The 18,829-nt window shown below is 41.9% G+C and overlaps 1 protein-coding gene across 14 annotated transcripts in view; it reads right to left on the bottom strand.

Annotated features, from left to right (window-relative positions):
- PLCB4 (phospholipase C beta 4) overlaps positions 1 to 18,829 on the bottom strand; it is a 417,242-nt gene that overhangs the window by 136,746 nt on the left and 261,667 nt on the right. For all 14 annotated transcript variants that reach the window (XM_041733173.1, XM_041733165.1, XM_041733160.1 and 11 more), the window contains 2 exons: positions 1,662 to 1,742; positions 779 to 838 (listed from right to left, as the gene is read on the bottom strand). In XM_041733173.1, coding sequence (XP_041589107.1) covers positions 779 to 838; positions 1,662 to 1,742 — 141 coding nt within the window. The remainder of the gene's footprint in view (positions 1 to 778; positions 839 to 1,661; positions 1,743 to 18,829) is intronic.

Below are 18,829 nucleotides of genomic sequence, written 5' to 3'. Positions count from 1 at the left end.
ATCTTCATTTGGAACGAAGAGAGTGTATGTTTACCATAATTATCAAATAAAATAGCATCTTTGTCCTCCAGAAGAACTCAGGAGGAAATGCCAACATAGTTACACAGGAATTTTAGCTAACGTAAAAGAGGACAGCTTTTGAAAAAGACAAACAAAATGATTCACATAATTTTGTTTTTGACATCTAAAAACCTGCAGAGCTATTATGAAAATGGGAATAAATACAATGCTTTAATATTCTAGAAAAAGGCCAGCTTTTAAATTCCTCACATCACTATGTAAACAGCTTCCTATTCAAACAAATCAATCACTGTGAAGAAGATGGATTTATATGCTCTGTCATCTTTTCTCTCAGAGGCAGACTGAGCCTCCAAGGTGAGCCCACGTCTGCATGCACAGGTGCATAAATATGGAGCTAGCCATGTCGTTTAAATTTCCACATTAACCACAGACCAGAAGTGACTCATTGTTTGTTTTAAAAAATGGCAGCAGAGGGAGGGGGGCCTTGATGAATTCATTTCTGAGTTAAGGAAACTGTTTCTATGATGGAGGTATCATGCAAGCATCTTCTCTTCGAAAGGGGAATAGTGTTTCTAATGTAACTAAACATAATGCAATCCAAACCATCCAATGGATATAGATGAAAAGATTTCTAAATTGTTCTTCATTCCAGCTGATGAGTTTGGGGCAGTAAAAAAGGTTACATTGCATTCCAGAAACCTTTTCCAACCTAAGTAAATCTGTGTTTAGAAGAAAAGCAAACATCAATCACAGGTACCTTTGGGGTGGCTCCCAATCGAATACTGTTGATGAGGGAGCATTCTAGCACTTGTCCTTCCTGAAAAGAGATAATGTAATACAGCAGTGAGTTGAAATCCTGCCAGACCTATGGCACAGATGAGGTATGTGATGACGAAGGCAATGCCAATGACAGTAAGGGAGAGAAGGAGTGAAACACAAAGGACAGTCATTGCAATACCCAATGATCAGAAATGGTCAAGACCCCACACATTCCATTTCAAATATACTCATATATATGGATGCAAGTCTGAATAATTACTTATGTTTATAAAGTGCTGTTACCTTTATGCATATAATATTGTTATTAGTGTATGTATCTCATTAAATATATGTGTGTACATGCAATATTAAGTGGGTATAATGCTTTTATAGAATTCCAATTCTACTTTTTAAAATTCAGTTCAAAGATCCATTTAATGTGTGCACTGTGCTGTGTATTGAGTAAAGTCCTGGGGTGTAACAAGATGAACATGCTCTTAATGCACCTCTGTAACTCAGCTTGAAAATCTCTTCTTCTAGGAAACCTTCCTGATTCTCAAGATTAAATCAGATCTGCCTGTTTTAAACTCTTGTAACAACCTAACCTTCTCTTAACAACACTCAATGACTTGTACCTTTTATTTATTTATTTTTTGATGCCTGCTTCTTCTCCTAGACTGAATCTATGAGGTCTAGAATACTGTACTTGATCACAACCGTATCCCCCAATGCCTGCCACATGGAAGCATATTTTTAAAACCTTGAATAAATAAGCAAGTGTAGGGTTCATGCCCTCAAGAGGCCTTCTGTCTACTTGTTGAGAAATAAAATGGTTTAAATCAAAGAGCAGGAAAGGACAATTCACGGTTCCTGTACTATACCTTGCCTTCACTCCTCCAGGTCAGAAAGAAGCCAAATTCATCCACTTTGAAGAGGCAGTTGGGTTCAAACACAAAGGATTCCTGTTAAAAAGAAATGTGTTGATATGAATGACTCACCCCATTTTGAATCTAATAAAAATGCAAATATCTTTTAGCCTGTAAAAGAGGGAAAATGAGAAATCATCCTTTTGCATCCTAAATCTAATGACCACATTTCCCATTATATTACAGAATATTTTCATCTTGAAAACTCTTTGCATTCAGTTTTGTATTGAAAGACTGATCAACTTTATGCAGCATCTGCCTCTAGAGTAGCTTTAAATATAAAACACACTGATGCCTTGTAGGTCATTGAGAAGAAAGTTTCTCTAAGGCCTTGGAAGAAGAGCTCCGGGAGAGAGAGAGACTTCCAGATTCCAGCCAACTGGTCTTCCTCCACAAAAGAGCAACTGTTATCTGTATTTAATATAATGCAAAAGATCAGGAGATAATTTTTTTAAGTCACTGATTTTTTTTTTGTCTCACTTATCATTCAGATGTTTACTCAGAAAACTTCTAAGATTTTTGTTTTTACATCCAATCTCATTTGGTGTCCTATAAACCAGGACTTGAGCAGGATTTTGAGCTATGCAAAGTATAGTCCTTGGACCAGCAGCACCGGTATCATATAGGAACTTGACTGAACTGCAGAGTCCAGTGCTCCTGCCCAGATGGACCAAATCAGAGTCTCCAGAAGTAGGGCCCAGAAATATGCATTCCAACAACCCATCTAGGTGATTCTAATGCACACTAAAGTTTGAGAACCACTGCTGTACACTTTGACATGAAAAATTCTGTTGAAACTTACAGAATCAAAATTTGAATAAATAAGGATGTTGGGGGATGCCTGGGTGGCTCAGCAGTTGAGCGTCTGCCTTTGACCCAGGATGTGATCCCGGAGTCCCAGGATCGAGTCCCACATTGGGCTCCCTGCGTGGAGCCTGCTTCTCCCTCTGCCTGTGTCTCTGCCTCTCTCTGTGTGTGTCTCTCATGAATAAATGAATAAAATCTTAAAAAAAAAAAAAGAAGGAATGTTAGCCCCCACAGGGGCTCAGGGCAGCTATGCTGTACTTGCCAAAGAATTCCCGGTCTTTAGCAAGAAAGCACCATTGTGACTATGAGCACCAGGAAAATTCTGCATCAATGAAAGAAAAAGGGTATTTAGGAAATGAACCCAGATACCCTCTGCCCTCTGGACTGCTTTGTACCAAGACTTGGTACCCATGTGTCAATAAATCCCCATGTCTTTCTCATAATGTAAAGAAGTAGTCCTCCTAGATAATTATAGTGCCAACAAAAGGGAACTTGTCTGCCACATGTGTATCAGGGTAGTGACTTACAACAAATAAAGAGTAACTATAGGATTAAGACTTTAAGGGTCATTCAGACTCTTAGTTTCACCCATCAAAACATATCTTTCTAAATTTCAGGGAAACAGAAACATTTATTAAGGTAAAGCCAATGTCAAGATACTGGGCCACCATAAAGTGTCAGAATCTAGGGTCCTTGAACAAAGCTAGCCTTCAAATTTGTCTGGGTAGTCTCCTGACAGGTGAAGAATATCATACACATTTCAACTCCATATCAGGCACATGCTAAGCACTGCAGACATAGCAATGAAAAATACAAAGAATGGGAACATGGTATGATCTTTGTCTTTGGAATCAAGACCCAGTTCCACTATTTATTTTTTATCATCTCCTCAAAGGCCCCTTTCTAAGCCTCAGAATCCTTATCTAATAAATAAAAGTATTAAACATATCTTTCAGGCTCATAGAAATTAAGTGAGTTGATAAGTGTAAAGTACTTGGCACACAGTTATAATTCAGCAAGTGGTAGCTACTATCAGTAATGTATGGTTCAAATTTACATTTGTGGTAGCAAATTACTAACAACATAACATCACCAATATTTGACCCACAAAGATGGCACTTTTGGATGGTTCAACTTTTTTGAAAAGTCTTCACCCAGGCAAAAGCTTACACTCTAGATGGGTCTCAGAGAATGGGTAGGAGTTATCCAGGTGAAGCAGCATGCTGAGCAGAGGGAACAGCATTTGCTGCTTGTAGGCTTGACCAGACACTGGGAACTTCTGAGGAGATGGTATGGTTAGAACATCTCAAGGGAGTAGCAGCAGATGAGACTGGACACATAAATAGGGCCAGATCAGAAGGCTGTTATATGCCATGCAAAACGTATTAAACTTGACCAAAAGGCTGTAGGGAGTCTTGTATCATTACTGATTGAGAAACAAGAATCACTAATTAAAATATGAGAATTAACACATTTTAGACTACTTCCCAAGCAGTATCTTAACATTAGTACAGATTTCTTGTGCACAACATTCAAAAGTCTGCCCTAAAATGGCATTTAGAGAGTAGACCCACAATGAATCAACTACCATCGTTATTTATTTATGTGTACCCTACCCTTTTCCAAATAAGGATTTGAAATGATCCATGAAATATACAGGATAAGTAAGAATGGTTTTACAACTTATTTTGAGGTGGAACTTTCAGTTCCTTGGCTTCCTTAACTGCAATGATTTTTTTTTTCTCTCTTTCTTTGTCAGTTATGAAGTACCCCTGGAGCTTATCACCACCACCCTGGTATTTCAATTTCTAATGTCCCAATCTTGGACATTAGATCACTTGATCCCTCTAGTCCCTACCTCTACAGTACCTATTCTCCTACATCCATTTGACTTCTTTACAACTTCCTAATTGTCAACCTTGCTGATCATTCACTATCCACCAGACTTCTTCCTCCTTTTCCTTCCACTGTTGTCTAGCTAATTTCCATGACCCAATATTACAATCACAGACACCTTCAATCCCCATGTTTCATTTCTGTTTTCTTAGTCACAGAACCAAGTCCATCTTATCCATATTTTATTGCCGAATTTGATGAAGAAAATCACAGAACTGGTTTCTCAGGCTTTAGCTGATATTCAAGATCACAAACTTCACATGAATAGTCAACAATGACTTCCAAACTTAAAATTATTTCTTAAAGAAGTTTCCCACTCTACAAAAGGCCTATTTCGTGGCTTCTCAAACTCCTTGGGTGCCAGCAATTACTGTCTTCACTGGGTAAAAAAATCCATAAAATAAGAATCTCTCTCTCTTCCCTCCCAATAAAACATTCTTTCTCCCAATAGGGGTCAATCCCCCTTCCACCATTTCTGCTCCAGATGCAATCCTCTTTCACTCACACAAGGACTACAGTCTTTCATTTATCAACACCCAACACACATCAACTTTCCTTTTCTCTACTAGATCATTCCTAGTAGGACACACATTCTAGTTGTTCCCACTGCCTCTGTCACTTACTACCTTATGTTTCTGATCCCCTTTAGAGCATATCTTGAAAAGTTTGTCCATATTCACTGCCTCTCTACTATCTCTCTTCCATACTATCTTTGACCAATTCCATCTGCCGTCTTTTCCTGTCACCCTCTGTTACTTTTTCAGCCAGGTTTACCATGGCTTTAATGGTGCCAAATGTAGCACACACATTCTTTTTTCCCATCTGATTTGATCTCTGAGCATCAGACCAGTCCCTCCTTGGAAGACTCTCCAATCTTTGGTTGCATATCATTTCTTTAGTCTCTTTTTCTTCTATCCTCAACTTCTACATATTTTCCAGGACTTGGTTCTGAGAATTCTCATTGCCAATATGTTCCCAGATTTCCACTAACCCCCCCTGATTTCAATACCATCTATTTCTTGGTAACTCCCAAATTTACAAGAGTAGCCCTATATCTCTCTGAGTTCGGAACTTTACTTGACATCTCCACTCAGATGTCTCCAAATTAAAATGCCTACAACTGAATGCTTTATTCCTTACCCTCTCTCCAAGCCTTTCCAGCATGAGACTTTAAGTTTAATAAATGTTCCCAGTACCTACCAATTTATTGAAAACTAAGTCATCCTTGACTTTCTCCTCTCACTTCCATTAATGAATCTCCTTCATACTCATATATATCCATTTTACTCCATCTTACCACCATTTTGGTCCAAACCATCATCATTATGTCCAAGGACTGATCTTCCCACTTCAATTCTTTCTTCCCACAGCAGCCAGATTAACTCTTTGAACGCTTCATCAGTTCATTAAAACCATTCAATGGATTCCTGCATTATTCAGGATAAAATCCTACTCCTTACCAAAGGCCCTAGACAAGCTGGGTTCTTCAGACTGTATATGTTGCCACTTTCCACTGCTTTCCTTTTTCTTCATTATAGCCATGGAAATTCTTTTCCTTGAACTCCTCAAGTTCCTCCCAGGCCTTTGTACCTGCAGCCTCTCCTGCCCAGAAATCCCTTCCTACTGCCCGTAGCATAATTGGCTCCTCTGTATCCTGCAGGCCTCACCTTAATGAACTTGTCTTCAGAGGGGGCTTTCTCTATATTTTTTAAAAGGTCTCTCACATTTTATTCTCTATTACAGTACCTTATTTCTTTGCTTGCACCAATTGCGATCTGCAATTATTTTTATTTCTTTGTGTATTGATTTATTGTATGGCTTTCACACCAAAGTATAACCTCCACGAGGGCAGAGCACTTGAGATGTTCTGGTTCACATCTGCATTCCAAGTACCTAGCACATCAATGGCACCCCAAAACTAAATTCACGCACTAAAAAAATAAATGAACATGTGATATCCTGTTTCAAATAAAGTATTTTTCAGTAGGCCAATCTATAAAACAGATAAACAAGAAATTATTCAAGTTGAGGGGGTTGTTTGTAGCAAGCCTGGAACCCATCAGGGTCAGTCCTTGGAAGGCTGCCATGAACAGAAGTACAAATACAAGGACACTGCATTGAATCCAGTCCACATTGTCTGCCTGGCAGAGGGGCTGTTTTAAATTCAGACAAGCTCATCTCAAAGTTTGGGTGTGGCTTTGAGGCACACCCTGGGAATTCCCACTGGACCAGGAGTGCTGTTTGAGTGTCCTTCAAAGAAATCATTTTCAAAACAGGATAAGAAGTATGGGCAAGGGGAAAAAAAATAAGATAGAAAAGTAAAATAAGCTCAAAATAAGAGAGCTCCAGAAAGGCATGTCATAAGATCCTAAAGTTAAAATAGGATACCAATTTGGCTCGGGGCTCACTAGCAAGAAAAGCAAAAAGGGAAAAAAAATATCATTGACCAGAAACCCATAGAGTTCACAGATAAAAACACATTGGTTGTTAGGAAAGGCAGTAGCCAAAGAGAAATTCTCTGTGGGAGCTCCAAGAAGCCCTGGCCAAATGCTAAAGATGAGGTTCCCAACAAAGCCCACAATAACGTTGTCCATTCTGACCACAAGATTCTTGGACTAAACATATTCAAACTACAGAGATCAAATCTGAGGAGTGTGTGGCAATTAGCTGAAAGGAAAGGAAACACTATCTATTTAGGTTTCTCTCCACTCCCGAGAACACACAGAAGGACCCAGCCCTCAGGGTGAGTAATGCACACAATCTCTTTTTTTCCTACCGGCAGTGTTAAATTTCAGATGGATACCTACTGACCACAACCTGGGTGGCAGCCCATGACCTGGCTGAGGCAGTAATATCCTCAGTCCCCTCCAGACTGGGTGGGGCATGGCAGGGGAGATCATCAGAGGAAGGTGGCTTCTTTTTCCTTTGCATATCCACTTGTTTTGCAGCTAACAAATGGTAACAGGATTCTCTAGTAAGGAAACAAACCATAGCAGAACTTCCTCCAGGGAGCTCAGAATTTCGGTTCTCAGAAGACTGTTCAAATTCACCACAGTCACACTTTGAGTTCAAGGACTGGTGGACTCTGCCAGCCTAAGGTGCTCACTCTCTCCTCAGGCCACTGGGAGAGACAGGATGAAGGACACAGCAACTCGTTTTGTGATACTATGGACAAGCTGGGGACCAAGGCGGGGCATGTTGTTTGAGAGGCAAGAAGGATCACTTCTGGTGGAATCACTATAGCTAGAAACTTTCTCTGCCTCAGTGATTCTTGCTGTGAGAGGCTTGTGCCATGATGCGCTTCCCGAGGCACTTCCCTCATTCCATCAAGGATAGAGTCTATTTAAAAGCTTTGTGTCTCAACATTATTTTTAGCTTCTTTTCCCCACTTAATGCATGCCACTTAACATGATTCAATATTATGACCTATCTTTCAGAGTCAAGTCACTTTCAAGATGACATAGATTAGGGGCGCCTGGGTGGCTCAGCTGGTTAAGCATTTACATTCGGCTCAGGTCATGATCTCAGGGGCCTGGGATTGAGCCTTGTGTCAGGCTCCCTGATCAGCAGGGAGTCTGCTTCTCTCCCTCTCCCTCTGACCCTCTGCCCACTTGTACACACACACACACACACTTTCTCTCAAATAAATAAAACCTTTAAAACTGCGACATAGATTAAAATAGTTTTCCTTTGTTTCAAATTTAAAAGTCTTTTGGTTAAACAAAATTTAAGTCCATTTCTTCTTAAAAGGAATGGCAGAGATCTGGGCAGGCTGAGTACTCTGAAGGGAGGCAGGTATTTGGGCGGGGTTTCTACATAACAGGTGGTTCAGTTTATTTTACTTGTGTTCTTTCTCACCTTTGCTCTTCTGCCCTCTTTCCCACCATCATTACCCACGTGAAATGCTACATCTTTCTACTGTGGGGTCTGTACCATCAAACAGGGAATGGTCAAGTCTTTACCACAAGCTAGGGATAGGGATTTTTAGATTGGCTAATTGGTGCGTTAACTCCACTTTATTTAAACATTAGCTGTTCAGGGGCTCTTCTATGCTTGTGACTGGATAGATAAATTGGGAGTCACAGAGGAGTGAAATGGGCAAGGCCATTCACATTCCAGCGGGTGTCCTCTGTCTTCTGAGACAGCGGATCCTCATAAGAGGTGCTGCGGCTCCAATGCCAGCCTCCCTGCCAGGCATCTGCTGAAGAATCATGGGGGTGCTGTCTGACCTCACCAAGCTTCACTTTTTCCACCTAGAAACTGAAAACATGGACACCAACCTCACAGGGCTCTCAAAATTGAGAAAGCCTATGTGCTAGGACAAGGCAAGTGCTGAATAAATTATAGTAGCTATTAGAAAACAGTGTACTATTTAATTTGGGGCTATGTAGTGAGACATTTCACAAATATGATCTCATTTAAAATATCTGCCAACTCTGCAAGGTTTTAGACTAGATCAACATTGCCCAATAGATTTGCTATAATGATGCAAATGTGCCAGATGGGCACAGCCCAACATGGCAGCCATGAAACACTTGAAATGTAACTAGTGCAACAAAGGTGAATTTTTCATTTTAATTCATTTTCATTTAAAAAGCCACAGGTGCGGGACACCTGGGTGGCTCAGCGACTGAGCACCTGCCTTTGGCTCAGGGTGTGATCTCGGAGTCCTGGGATCGAGTCCCACATCAGGCTCCCTGCATGGAGCCTGCTTCTCCCTCTGCCTCTGCCTCTGTCTTTCTGTGTCTCTCATGAATAAATAAATAATTTTTTTAAAAGTCTCTTATAAAAAAATAAATAGCCACAGGTGATTAGTGGTTACCATATTGGGCAGTGTGGTTATAGAGATAAGGGGAATATTTTTCAGAGAAGCATAAATTCTTTAAAATCACAGTTGATAAGTTACAGACCTGGGATGCAAGCTGGTTTCTTGGATTCCAAAGCCTGTGCCTATTCAACTTTGTCAACACTGACCAAAAAGGTCCCCGTCTGGCTAACACCAAAGGATTTCTAAATGATCAGTAAATGAACACTGCTTTTGTAGGCTCCACCTTTGGGGAAACATGGTGCCCACTGTCCTTGTTATTTGGTTTGTTAAGAACCAAAGGGAAAGGGGTGTCTGCCTTCGGCTCAGATCATGATCTCAGGGTCCTGGGACGGAGTCCCGTGTACGGCTCCCTGCTCAGTGGGGAGTCTGCTTCTCCCTCTGCCTCTGCCCCTTTTCCCACTCATGCTTTTTCTCTCTAATAAATAAAATAAAATCCTAAAAAAAAAAAAAAGAACTCATGGGAAGAAAAACGACTTCATTAAGGTTGGAGAGAGACAGTGACATATGAGTTAGGGAAAGGCCACTAGGGGATCTTATCAAATATCGATAAAGTTATAAACCACTACCACAAGAACAGATGAGCTTGGGAGTGGCCTTCGGCTGGGGACACAGGTGGAGTCTGGGATAGTTAACCAAGAGCTCCCGCTTTCTATCAGATCCTGGAATCTCAGAGTCTAAGTGATGCCACTTGGCCTATTTATTTCAGCTCTTTATTCCAGAGGAATTGACTAAGCTTTGTAGCCAGCAGTAGCAGATCCTTTCTGATTCTGCATAAACACTTACTCTCTCAGAACTTTTTTTTTTTTTTTAACTTTTTCAAGTTGGAACTAAAGCCCTTGGTGATGACATTTTGTCATCCAAATGACTTCTAGACTGCTGTAGCAGATGGGTCCTTAAGTTGTTTTTATTCTCATGGGTCTAGTTTCCCCTTGGAAGGATCCAGAAAGTTTGTTCCATTTGTTAATCTTCCTTCTAATCTATGAACCCCATGAGATGATGGGCTCTGGGCTTCTAAGTTCACATTCTAAACAGGGAAGAGGAGCAGGAGGACATTGGTCATGGCTGCCCCATCAAGGACCCCTGTTATATGCTATTACCTTGTGAAGAGATCTGTCAGATAACATAAGAGCACTCGCAGCTTTTGTGTTCCTTTCTGTGACCTTTGATTCTTTGGACGGAAACCCCTACTGGGTTGTTTAAATTTAACAAAAATAAAAATAAATAATTTAATAATAAATTAAATAAAAATTTTAAATTTATTAAATTTAAGTAATTTAATAAATTTAGAGACCTCTGCTCCTCTAATGTTCAGCCAGAAATCAAGAGGGATATGCAGTTTAGTATCCCAAAAAGTGTCAGTAGCACCTAATACCCAAAGCCCTGCTTCTGTGCCACTGTGCCAGCTGTGACTAACAGAGATGCACAGCGCTTACTGAGTACCCAGCAATGCTCCATGCACTTTGTACACATCAACTTACCTCCCAACATCCCTACAAGGGAGGTACTATTCTTATTCCTGTTTTATAGAGAGACCATCAAAACACAGAAATGAAGCATCTTGCCCAGTATGGTATAGCTGGCAGGGCAGAGTGGGATTGTTGGCTCCACCAAATCACACACTTAAGTCATCTGCTTCGAGATCACTCAGTGAGAGTCATATTGTTGGGGATGGGCCCAGGCAACTGCTCACCAGTCTCACCTGGAGGCTCCACTGTTCTCCTGGACACTGTATACCAGTAACCATCTCTAGGGTTAGAAGGGCACAGGAGGCTTCTTAGGTTTAATTACCACATTTATTTTTTTTAAAGATTTTATTTATTCATGAGAAACACACAGAGACAGGCAGAGATACAGGCAGAGGGAGAAATAGGCTCCTTGCAGTGAGCCTGATGCAGGACTTGATCCCAGGACCTTGGGATCACCATCTGAGCCAAAGGCAGATGCTCAACTGCTGTGCCACCCAGATGCCCTTTACCTCATTTCTTGAGGCCTCCCTGTGACTCCCCCCAGCTGCACAGACTATATTTATTACCAGGTTGTCACAAAGGGGGATTTTCCACTGCTCACATCATGTCAGAATGTGTTCTAGGTTTTTAAAACCAAATAAAAAGGGTTTTCCCAATATTTTGCTTTCCTTGCAATCTAGTGGACACGGTGATCCCTATGACTGTCCTTCCTGCATTGCATTGGCCACCAGGATCACAAGCAGCAGCTCTGCAGCTCACTTATTTCAACTTCATGGAACATTTTTGCTCCCCAAAGGGTGGCTGCCTGCTAATTTTTTCCCCTCACGCCAGCCTAAATCCCTGTTCCATTCATTTTATCTCGTGGTACCTATTTCTACATTATAGCTTACTTTGCAATGCAGAAGAAACATGTGTAAATAAGCAGAAAAACCAGTCCAGGAACACCAGAAACTACTGGGCATTTTACATTGGTTTTCGAGTCAGATGGAACAGATCCAACTGTGGCTGGACACTTACAAACTTATTTGAGCTCTACTTCTTCATCTCCAAAAGCAGAGATAACAACCAAAAATAATTGCTCTATCTCATGGGTTACCTCTGGGCATTGAGTACTTGATGCATAATCTGAACCCAGTAAATTATTACTGATTGTTAATTACCCAATAATAGTAATTATTACTAATGCTGCCAGTTTTGACTATGACTAATCATCCAAGAACAAAGGAGGTTAGTACACCATCCCTACTCTATGGATGAGTAAACTGATCCAAACTGAGGTTAGCAGGTTGCCTAAAAGGACACAGATGATAAGCAGCAGAGCTACATCCACAGTGTGACAAGAAGAGCATTTCTGTTAGGTGGATCCTTACAATAAGCAACAGTACCCCTGTGTGCTAAGTTCCCAGAATGCACATCTGGGAGTCTCAGCAAGGAGGAAATCCAGAGTTTGTAAATTACCATTGTACTAGACTCAGTGAAATTTTGGTTTTTGCACAAGGAGCTCAGGTTGTGTTTGTTCTCTGCCCAAGCCCACCTCAGTATAAATCAGGCACAGAGGCTCAGCCCTCAGAACACAGGGTTAGCTTCCACCCTCTTGTTGGGCCATGAGTGGCATGAGAAGATAATGCCAGGCTTGGGAGCCCCCGCCCTGCACCTCCCTGACAGGGCAGATCACATTCTCAGATGGTGAGAGGGCGATCCAGGGAATCATTTGGCAAACTTCACAACGTGCTAGAGACCGGCTGTCTATCTTGGCTTCTAAATGCCACAGAAACAAATGAAAATTTCTCCTCCTCCAAAACCAATTGTGAGCACATAATTTGCTCATTTCGGCAAGAGGGATACAGTGAACCTTATACTGGTATCAAGTAGAAAGTTTTAATCTACTCATTTCATAAATAAAGATTATCATTAACTTTCCAAGTGACCTGGCTTGGAAGGATCGATGAAGGATACTGACAAGCAGCAAGGGCGGGGGGCGGGGGGCACAACATCTTCCCTGATTTTTCATGTTATATTATTTTTTAAAAACCCTGAACTTTGGCCTGATGATACTTATTATTAATAAGAATTTGTGGTCAGCTCGAGTAGGGTTTGAATGAATTTGGGAGGTGGAAGGAGCATGTGCATGGATGAGCCACCTACGGGAGTCAAGCCCTGTTTCTGACTGCTTAAAGTATGACCATGAGTGGTTAGGAACTCCCACACCCCCTGTAACTTCCATTAAGTCTCTGGGACTAAATTTTTAAGGTCTGTTAGTTTGAGATGTCAGATTCTTTGCCTCTGTCCTTCTCCCTCCCTGAAGCATCTCTGATGTGGGTATTCTTTTTTTCTTGAGATTTTTAAAAATGTGTTTATTTAAGAGAAAGAGCTTGAGCAGGGAGAAGGCGAGAGGGAGAGGGAGAAGCAGACTCCTTGATGAGCAGGGAGCCCAACTAGGGGCTTGATCCCAGGACCCTGAGATCATGACCCGAGCTGAAGGCAGATGCTTAACCAACTGAACTACTCAGGAGCCCTGATGTGGGTATTCTGAGGCCAAATCTGAATGCTCAGGCTCTGAGAGAGCTCTTGTGTTGGGGCAGGACACAGACAGGCTTCCTGATTATTGCCATGGAACACCTGAAGCAATTAGTCCCAGGATATTCGGCAACTACTTCTCAGCTTGCAGAGAGAAGAACAGTCAACAAAACATGCTTTTAGGAGGAGTGGGTGGTCCCTGAAAGTAACTTCCCTGGACAAGAAAACTGTCATGTTCCTCCAAACTTAGCAACTTGGGAGTCTTAGCAACTAAAAAAAGGAGAAATTAAAGAAGACCAACTTACTCAAGAGCCAGGGAGGGAAATAACTCTTTATAAAAAATATTTATAACAAATATTAAAATAAAAAATGTCCCCATCCTCTTTCTTCTCCCCCCCACCCGCAAGATTCTCTCCCTAGATCAAACTTTAGTCAGGCTCTTCTGAATCTTCTTCCCAACTAGACCTTGATGTCTGGATTTCCATGTCTATCTTTGCATTGTTTGATTTTAACAGGAATCCTGCTAAATTGGTTTAGCCAGAATCTCCCTCAATATCTGAGCACCTTTATCAGGTGCCTCAACCTCCACTATCTCCAGGTGACCCTCACCTGCTCTTTGGCTATAAATCCCCCTTTCCTCTTTGTATTCAGAAGTGAGCCCAACCTCTCCCCAAATACTGTATACCCCCCATTGTAGTGGTCTCTTGATCACAGTCTGCCCTTTCATTCTTCAACAAGAGCCCAGAATGACTTTTTCTTTAATACCCACCCCACCCCCCATAATTCTAAGGACAATAGGAGATATGCTTTGCAGATAGGGTTGAAGCATGACCACAAGCTAGAAAATCCCTTTCGGTAAAGCACTTCTAATTAAATCACAATTTGTTCCAGAATAATAAACTGCACTGAGCAAATGATTAGAAATATAGTGACACAGGGGGTGCTTGGGTGCCTCAGTTGGTTAAGTGTCTGACTCTTGGTTTCAGTTCAGGTAATGATCTCAGGGTCATGGGATAGAGCCTTGTGTCAGGCTCCTTGCTGAGCATGGAGCCTGCATGAGATTTTCTCTCTTTCTCCCTCTGGCCCTCCCCCTACGCATTGCTCACTTGATCTCTCAAAAAAAAAAAAAAAAAAAGAAGGAGAGGAGAGAGAGGAGAGAAGAGAAAGAAAGAGAAAGAACATATCATAATAAGCAGGTCAAGGAAAAGTGGTTTCAAGTTATTGCTATCTGGATGATGACAGTCCACTTTGAACAGAGTCATTAAAAGGAATTCTCAAATGATCTTCCAAGACACTGCCCTCCAAAATGTACGCATTTCCTACTTAAATAAGTCAGCGTTGTAAAATGCCTATTACTGAGTACCCAGCAATGCTCCATGCACTTTGTACACATCAACTTACCTCCCAACATCCCTACAAGGGAGGTACTATTCTTATTCCTGTTTTATAGAGAGACCATCAAAACACAGAAATGAAGCATCTTGCCCAGTATGGTATAGCTGGCAGGGCAGAGTGGGATTGTTGGCTCCACCAAATCACACACTTAAGTCATCTGCTTCGAGATCACTCAGTGAGAGTCATATTGTTGGGGATGGGCCCAGGCAACTGCTCACCAGTCTCACCTGGAGGCTCCACTGTTCTCCTGGACACTGTATACCAGTAACCATCTCTAGGGTTAGAAGGGCACAGGAGGCTTCTTAGGTTTAATTACCACATTTATTTTTTTTAAAGATTTTATTTATTCATGAGAAACACACAGAGACAGGCAGAGATACAGGCAGAGGGAGAAATAGGCTCCTTGCAGTGAGCCTGATGCAGGACTTGATCCCAGGACCTTGGGATCACCATCTGAGCCAAAGGCAGATGCTCAACTGCTGTGCCACCCAGATGCCCTTTACCTCATTTCTTGAGGCCTCCCTGTGACTCCCCCCAGCTGCACAGACTATATTTATTACCAGGTTGTCACAAAGGGGGATTTTCCACTGCTCACATCATGTCAGAATGTGTTCTAGGTTTTTAAAACCAAATAAAAAGGGTTTTCCCAATATTTTGCTTTCCTTGCAATCTAGTGGACACGGTGATCCCTATGACTGTCCTTCCTGCATTGCATTGGCCACCAGGATCACAAGCAGCAGCTCTGCAGCTCACTTATTTCAACTTCATGGAACATTTTTGCTCCCCAAAGGGTGGCTGCCTGCTAATTTTTTCCCCTCACGCCAGCCTAAATCCCTGTTCCATTCATTTTATCTCGTGGTACCTATTTCTACATTATAGCTTACTTTGCAATGCAGAAGAAACATGTGTAAATAAGCAGAAAAACCAGTCCAGGAACACCAGAAACTACTGGGCATTTTACATTGGTTTTCGAGTCAGATGGAACAGATCCAACTGTGGCTGGACACTTACAAACTTATTTGAGCTCTACTTCTTCATCTCCAAAAGCAGAGATAACAACCAAAAATAATTGCTCTATCTCATGGGTTACCTCTGGGCATTGAGTACTTGATGCATAATCTGAACCCAGTAAATTATTACTGATTGTTAATTACCCAATAATAGTAATTATTACTAATGCTGCCAGTTTTGACTATGACTAATCATCCAAGAACAAAGGAGGTTAGTACACCATCCCTACTCTATGGATGAGTAAACTGATCCAAACTGAGGTTAGCAGGTTGCCTAAAAGGACACAGATGATAAGCAGCAGAGCTACATCCACAGTGTGACAAGAAGAGCATTTCTGTTAGGTGGATCCTTACAATAAGCAACAGTACCCCTGTGTGCTAAGTTCCCAGAATGCACATCTGGGAGTCTCAGCAAGGAGGAAATCCAGAGTTTGTAAATTACCATTGTACTAGACTCAGTGAAATTTTGGTTTTTGCACAAGGAGCTCAGGTTGTGTTTGTTCTCTGCCCAAGCCCACCTCAGTATAAATCAGGCACAGAGGCTCAGCCCTCAGAACACAGGGTTAGCTTCCACCCTCTTGGTGGGCCATGAGTGGCATGAGAAGATAATGCCAGGCTTGGGAGCCCCCGCCCTGCACCTCCCTGACAGGGCAGATCACATTCTCAGATGGTGAGAGGGCAATCCAGGGAATCATTTGGCAAACTTCACAACGTGCTAGAGACCTGCTGTCTATCTTGGCTTCTAAATGCCACAGAAACAAATGAAAATTTCTCCTCCTCCAAAACCAATTGTGAGCACATAATTTGCTCATTTCGGCAAGAGGGATACAGTGAACCTTATACTGGTATCAAGTAGAAAGTTTTAATCTACTCATTTCATAAATAAAGATTATCATTAACTTTCCAAGTGACCTGGCTTGGAAGGATCGATGAAGGATACTGACAAGCAGCAAGGGCGGGGGGCGGGGGGCACAACATCTTCCCTGATTTTTCATGTTATATTATTTTTTAAAAACCCTGAACTTTGGCCTGATGATACTTATTATTAATAAGAATTTGTGGTCAGCTCGAGTAGGGTTTGAATGAATTTGGGAGGTGGAAGGAGCATGTGCATGGATGAGCCACCTACGGGAGTCAAGCCCTGTTTCTGACTGCTTAAAGTATGACCATGAGTGGTTAGGAACTCCCACACCCCCTGTAACTTCCATTAAGTCTCTGGGACTAAATTTTTAAGGTCTGTTAGTTTGAGATGTCAGATTCTTTGCCTCTGTCCTTCTCCCTCCCTGAAGCATCTCTGATGTGGGTATTCTTTTTTTCTTGAGATTTTTAAAAATGTGTTTATTTAAGAGAAAGAGCTTGAGCAGGGAGAAGGCGAGAGGGAGAGGGAGAAGCAGACTCCTTGATGAGCAGGGAGCCCAACTAGGGGCTTGATCCCAGGACCCTGAGATCATGACCCGAGCTGAAGGCAGATGCTTAACCAACTGAACTACTCAGGAGCCCTGATGTGGGTATTCTGAGGCCAAATCTGAATGCTCAGGCTCTGAGAGAGCTCTTGTGTTGGGGCAGGACACAGACAGGCTTCCTGATTATTGCCATGGAACACCTGAAGCAATTAGTCCCAGGATATTCGGCAACTACTTCTCAGCTTGCAGAGAGAAGAACAGTCAACAAAACATGCTTTTAGGAGGAGTGGGTGGTCCCTGAAAGTAACTTCCCTGGACAAGAAAACTGTCATGTTCCTCCAAACTTAGCAACTTGGGAGTCTTAGCAACTAAAAAAAGGAGAAATAAAAGAAGACCAACTTACTCAAGAGCCAGGGAGGGAAATAACTCTTTATAAAAAATATTTATAACAAATATTAAAATAAAAAATGTCCCCATCCTCTTTCTTCTCCCCCCCACCCGCAAGATTCTCTCCCTAGATCAAACTTTAGTCAGGCTCTTCTGAATCTTCTTCCCAACTAGACCTTGATGTCTGGATTTCCATGTCTATCTTTGCATTGTTTGATTTTAACAGGAATCCTGCTAAATTGGTTTAGCCAGAATCTCCCTCAATATCTGAGCACCTTTATCAGGTGCCTCAACCTCCACTATCTCCAGGTGACCCTCACCTGCTCTTTGGCTATAAATCCCCCTTTCCTCTTTGTATTCAGAAGTGAGCCCAACCTCTCCCCAAATACTGTATACCCCCCATTGTAGTGGTCTCTTGATCACAGTCTGCCCTTTCATTCTTCAACAAGAGCCCAGAATGACTTTTTCTTTAATACCCACCCCACCCCCCATAATTCTAAGGACAATAGGAGATATGCTTTGCAGATAGGGTTGAAGCATGACCACAAGCTAGAAAATCCCTTTCGGTAAAGCACTTCTAATTAAATCACAATTTGTTCCAGAATAATAAACTGCACTGAGCAAATGATTAGAAATATAGTGACACAGGGGGTGCTTGGGTGCCTCAGTTGGTTAAGTGTCTGACTCTTGGTTTCAGTTCAGGTAATGATCTCAGGGTCATGGGATAGAGCCTTGTGTCAGGCTCCTTGCTGAGCATGGAGCCTGCATGAGATTTTCTCTCTTTCTCCCTCTGGCCCTCCCCCTACGCATTGCTCACTTGATCTCTCAAAAAAAAAAAAAAAAAGAGAGAGAGAGAGAGAGAGAGAAGAAAAGAAAGAGAAAGAAATATCATGAATAAGCAGGTCAAGGAAAAGTGTTTTAAGTTATTGCTATCTGGAGATGACAGTCCACATTGAACAGAGTCATTAAAAGGAAATCTCAAATGACTTCCAAGACACTGCCCTCCAAATGTACGCATTTCCTACTTAAATAATTCAGCTTTTTAAAATGCCTATCTTTACCCTAGCTGCATGCTAGGTCACTCCCTTCCACTTCTGTCTTCTGAAATAGCTTATTTTTGGGCCTCAAAGATATTGTCCCTTAGGGCCAATCCTGGCTCTATCACTTTTTATTGTCCAAAAGATGTGCAGAAATTACAGGAACATGCACACAAGGGCCACTGCTGTCACCTCGTGAATTCCGCATTGAGTGCAGAGCTATAGAAGATGGCAGTTCTGAAGGCTTAGAGCATGATTGTTCTCCACCGAAGTGGCACTGCTGCATCAGGGGAAGGGGAGAGGATGCAGGAACAGGCAGGGAGAGACCTCAAACCATGAAGCAGGACTAAGATCCCAGAGAGGAGAGGCAAGAGGAA

Source organism: Vulpes lagopus, chromosome 18 (genome assembly GCF_018345385.1).
Source record: "Vulpes lagopus strain Blue_001 chromosome 18, ASM1834538v1, whole genome shotgun sequence".
NCBI lineage: Eukaryota > Metazoa > Chordata > Mammalia > Carnivora > Canidae > Vulpes > Vulpes lagopus.
Note: the sequence above shows the minus strand (reverse complement) of the source record. Positions and strands in the feature narration are given on the sequence as shown.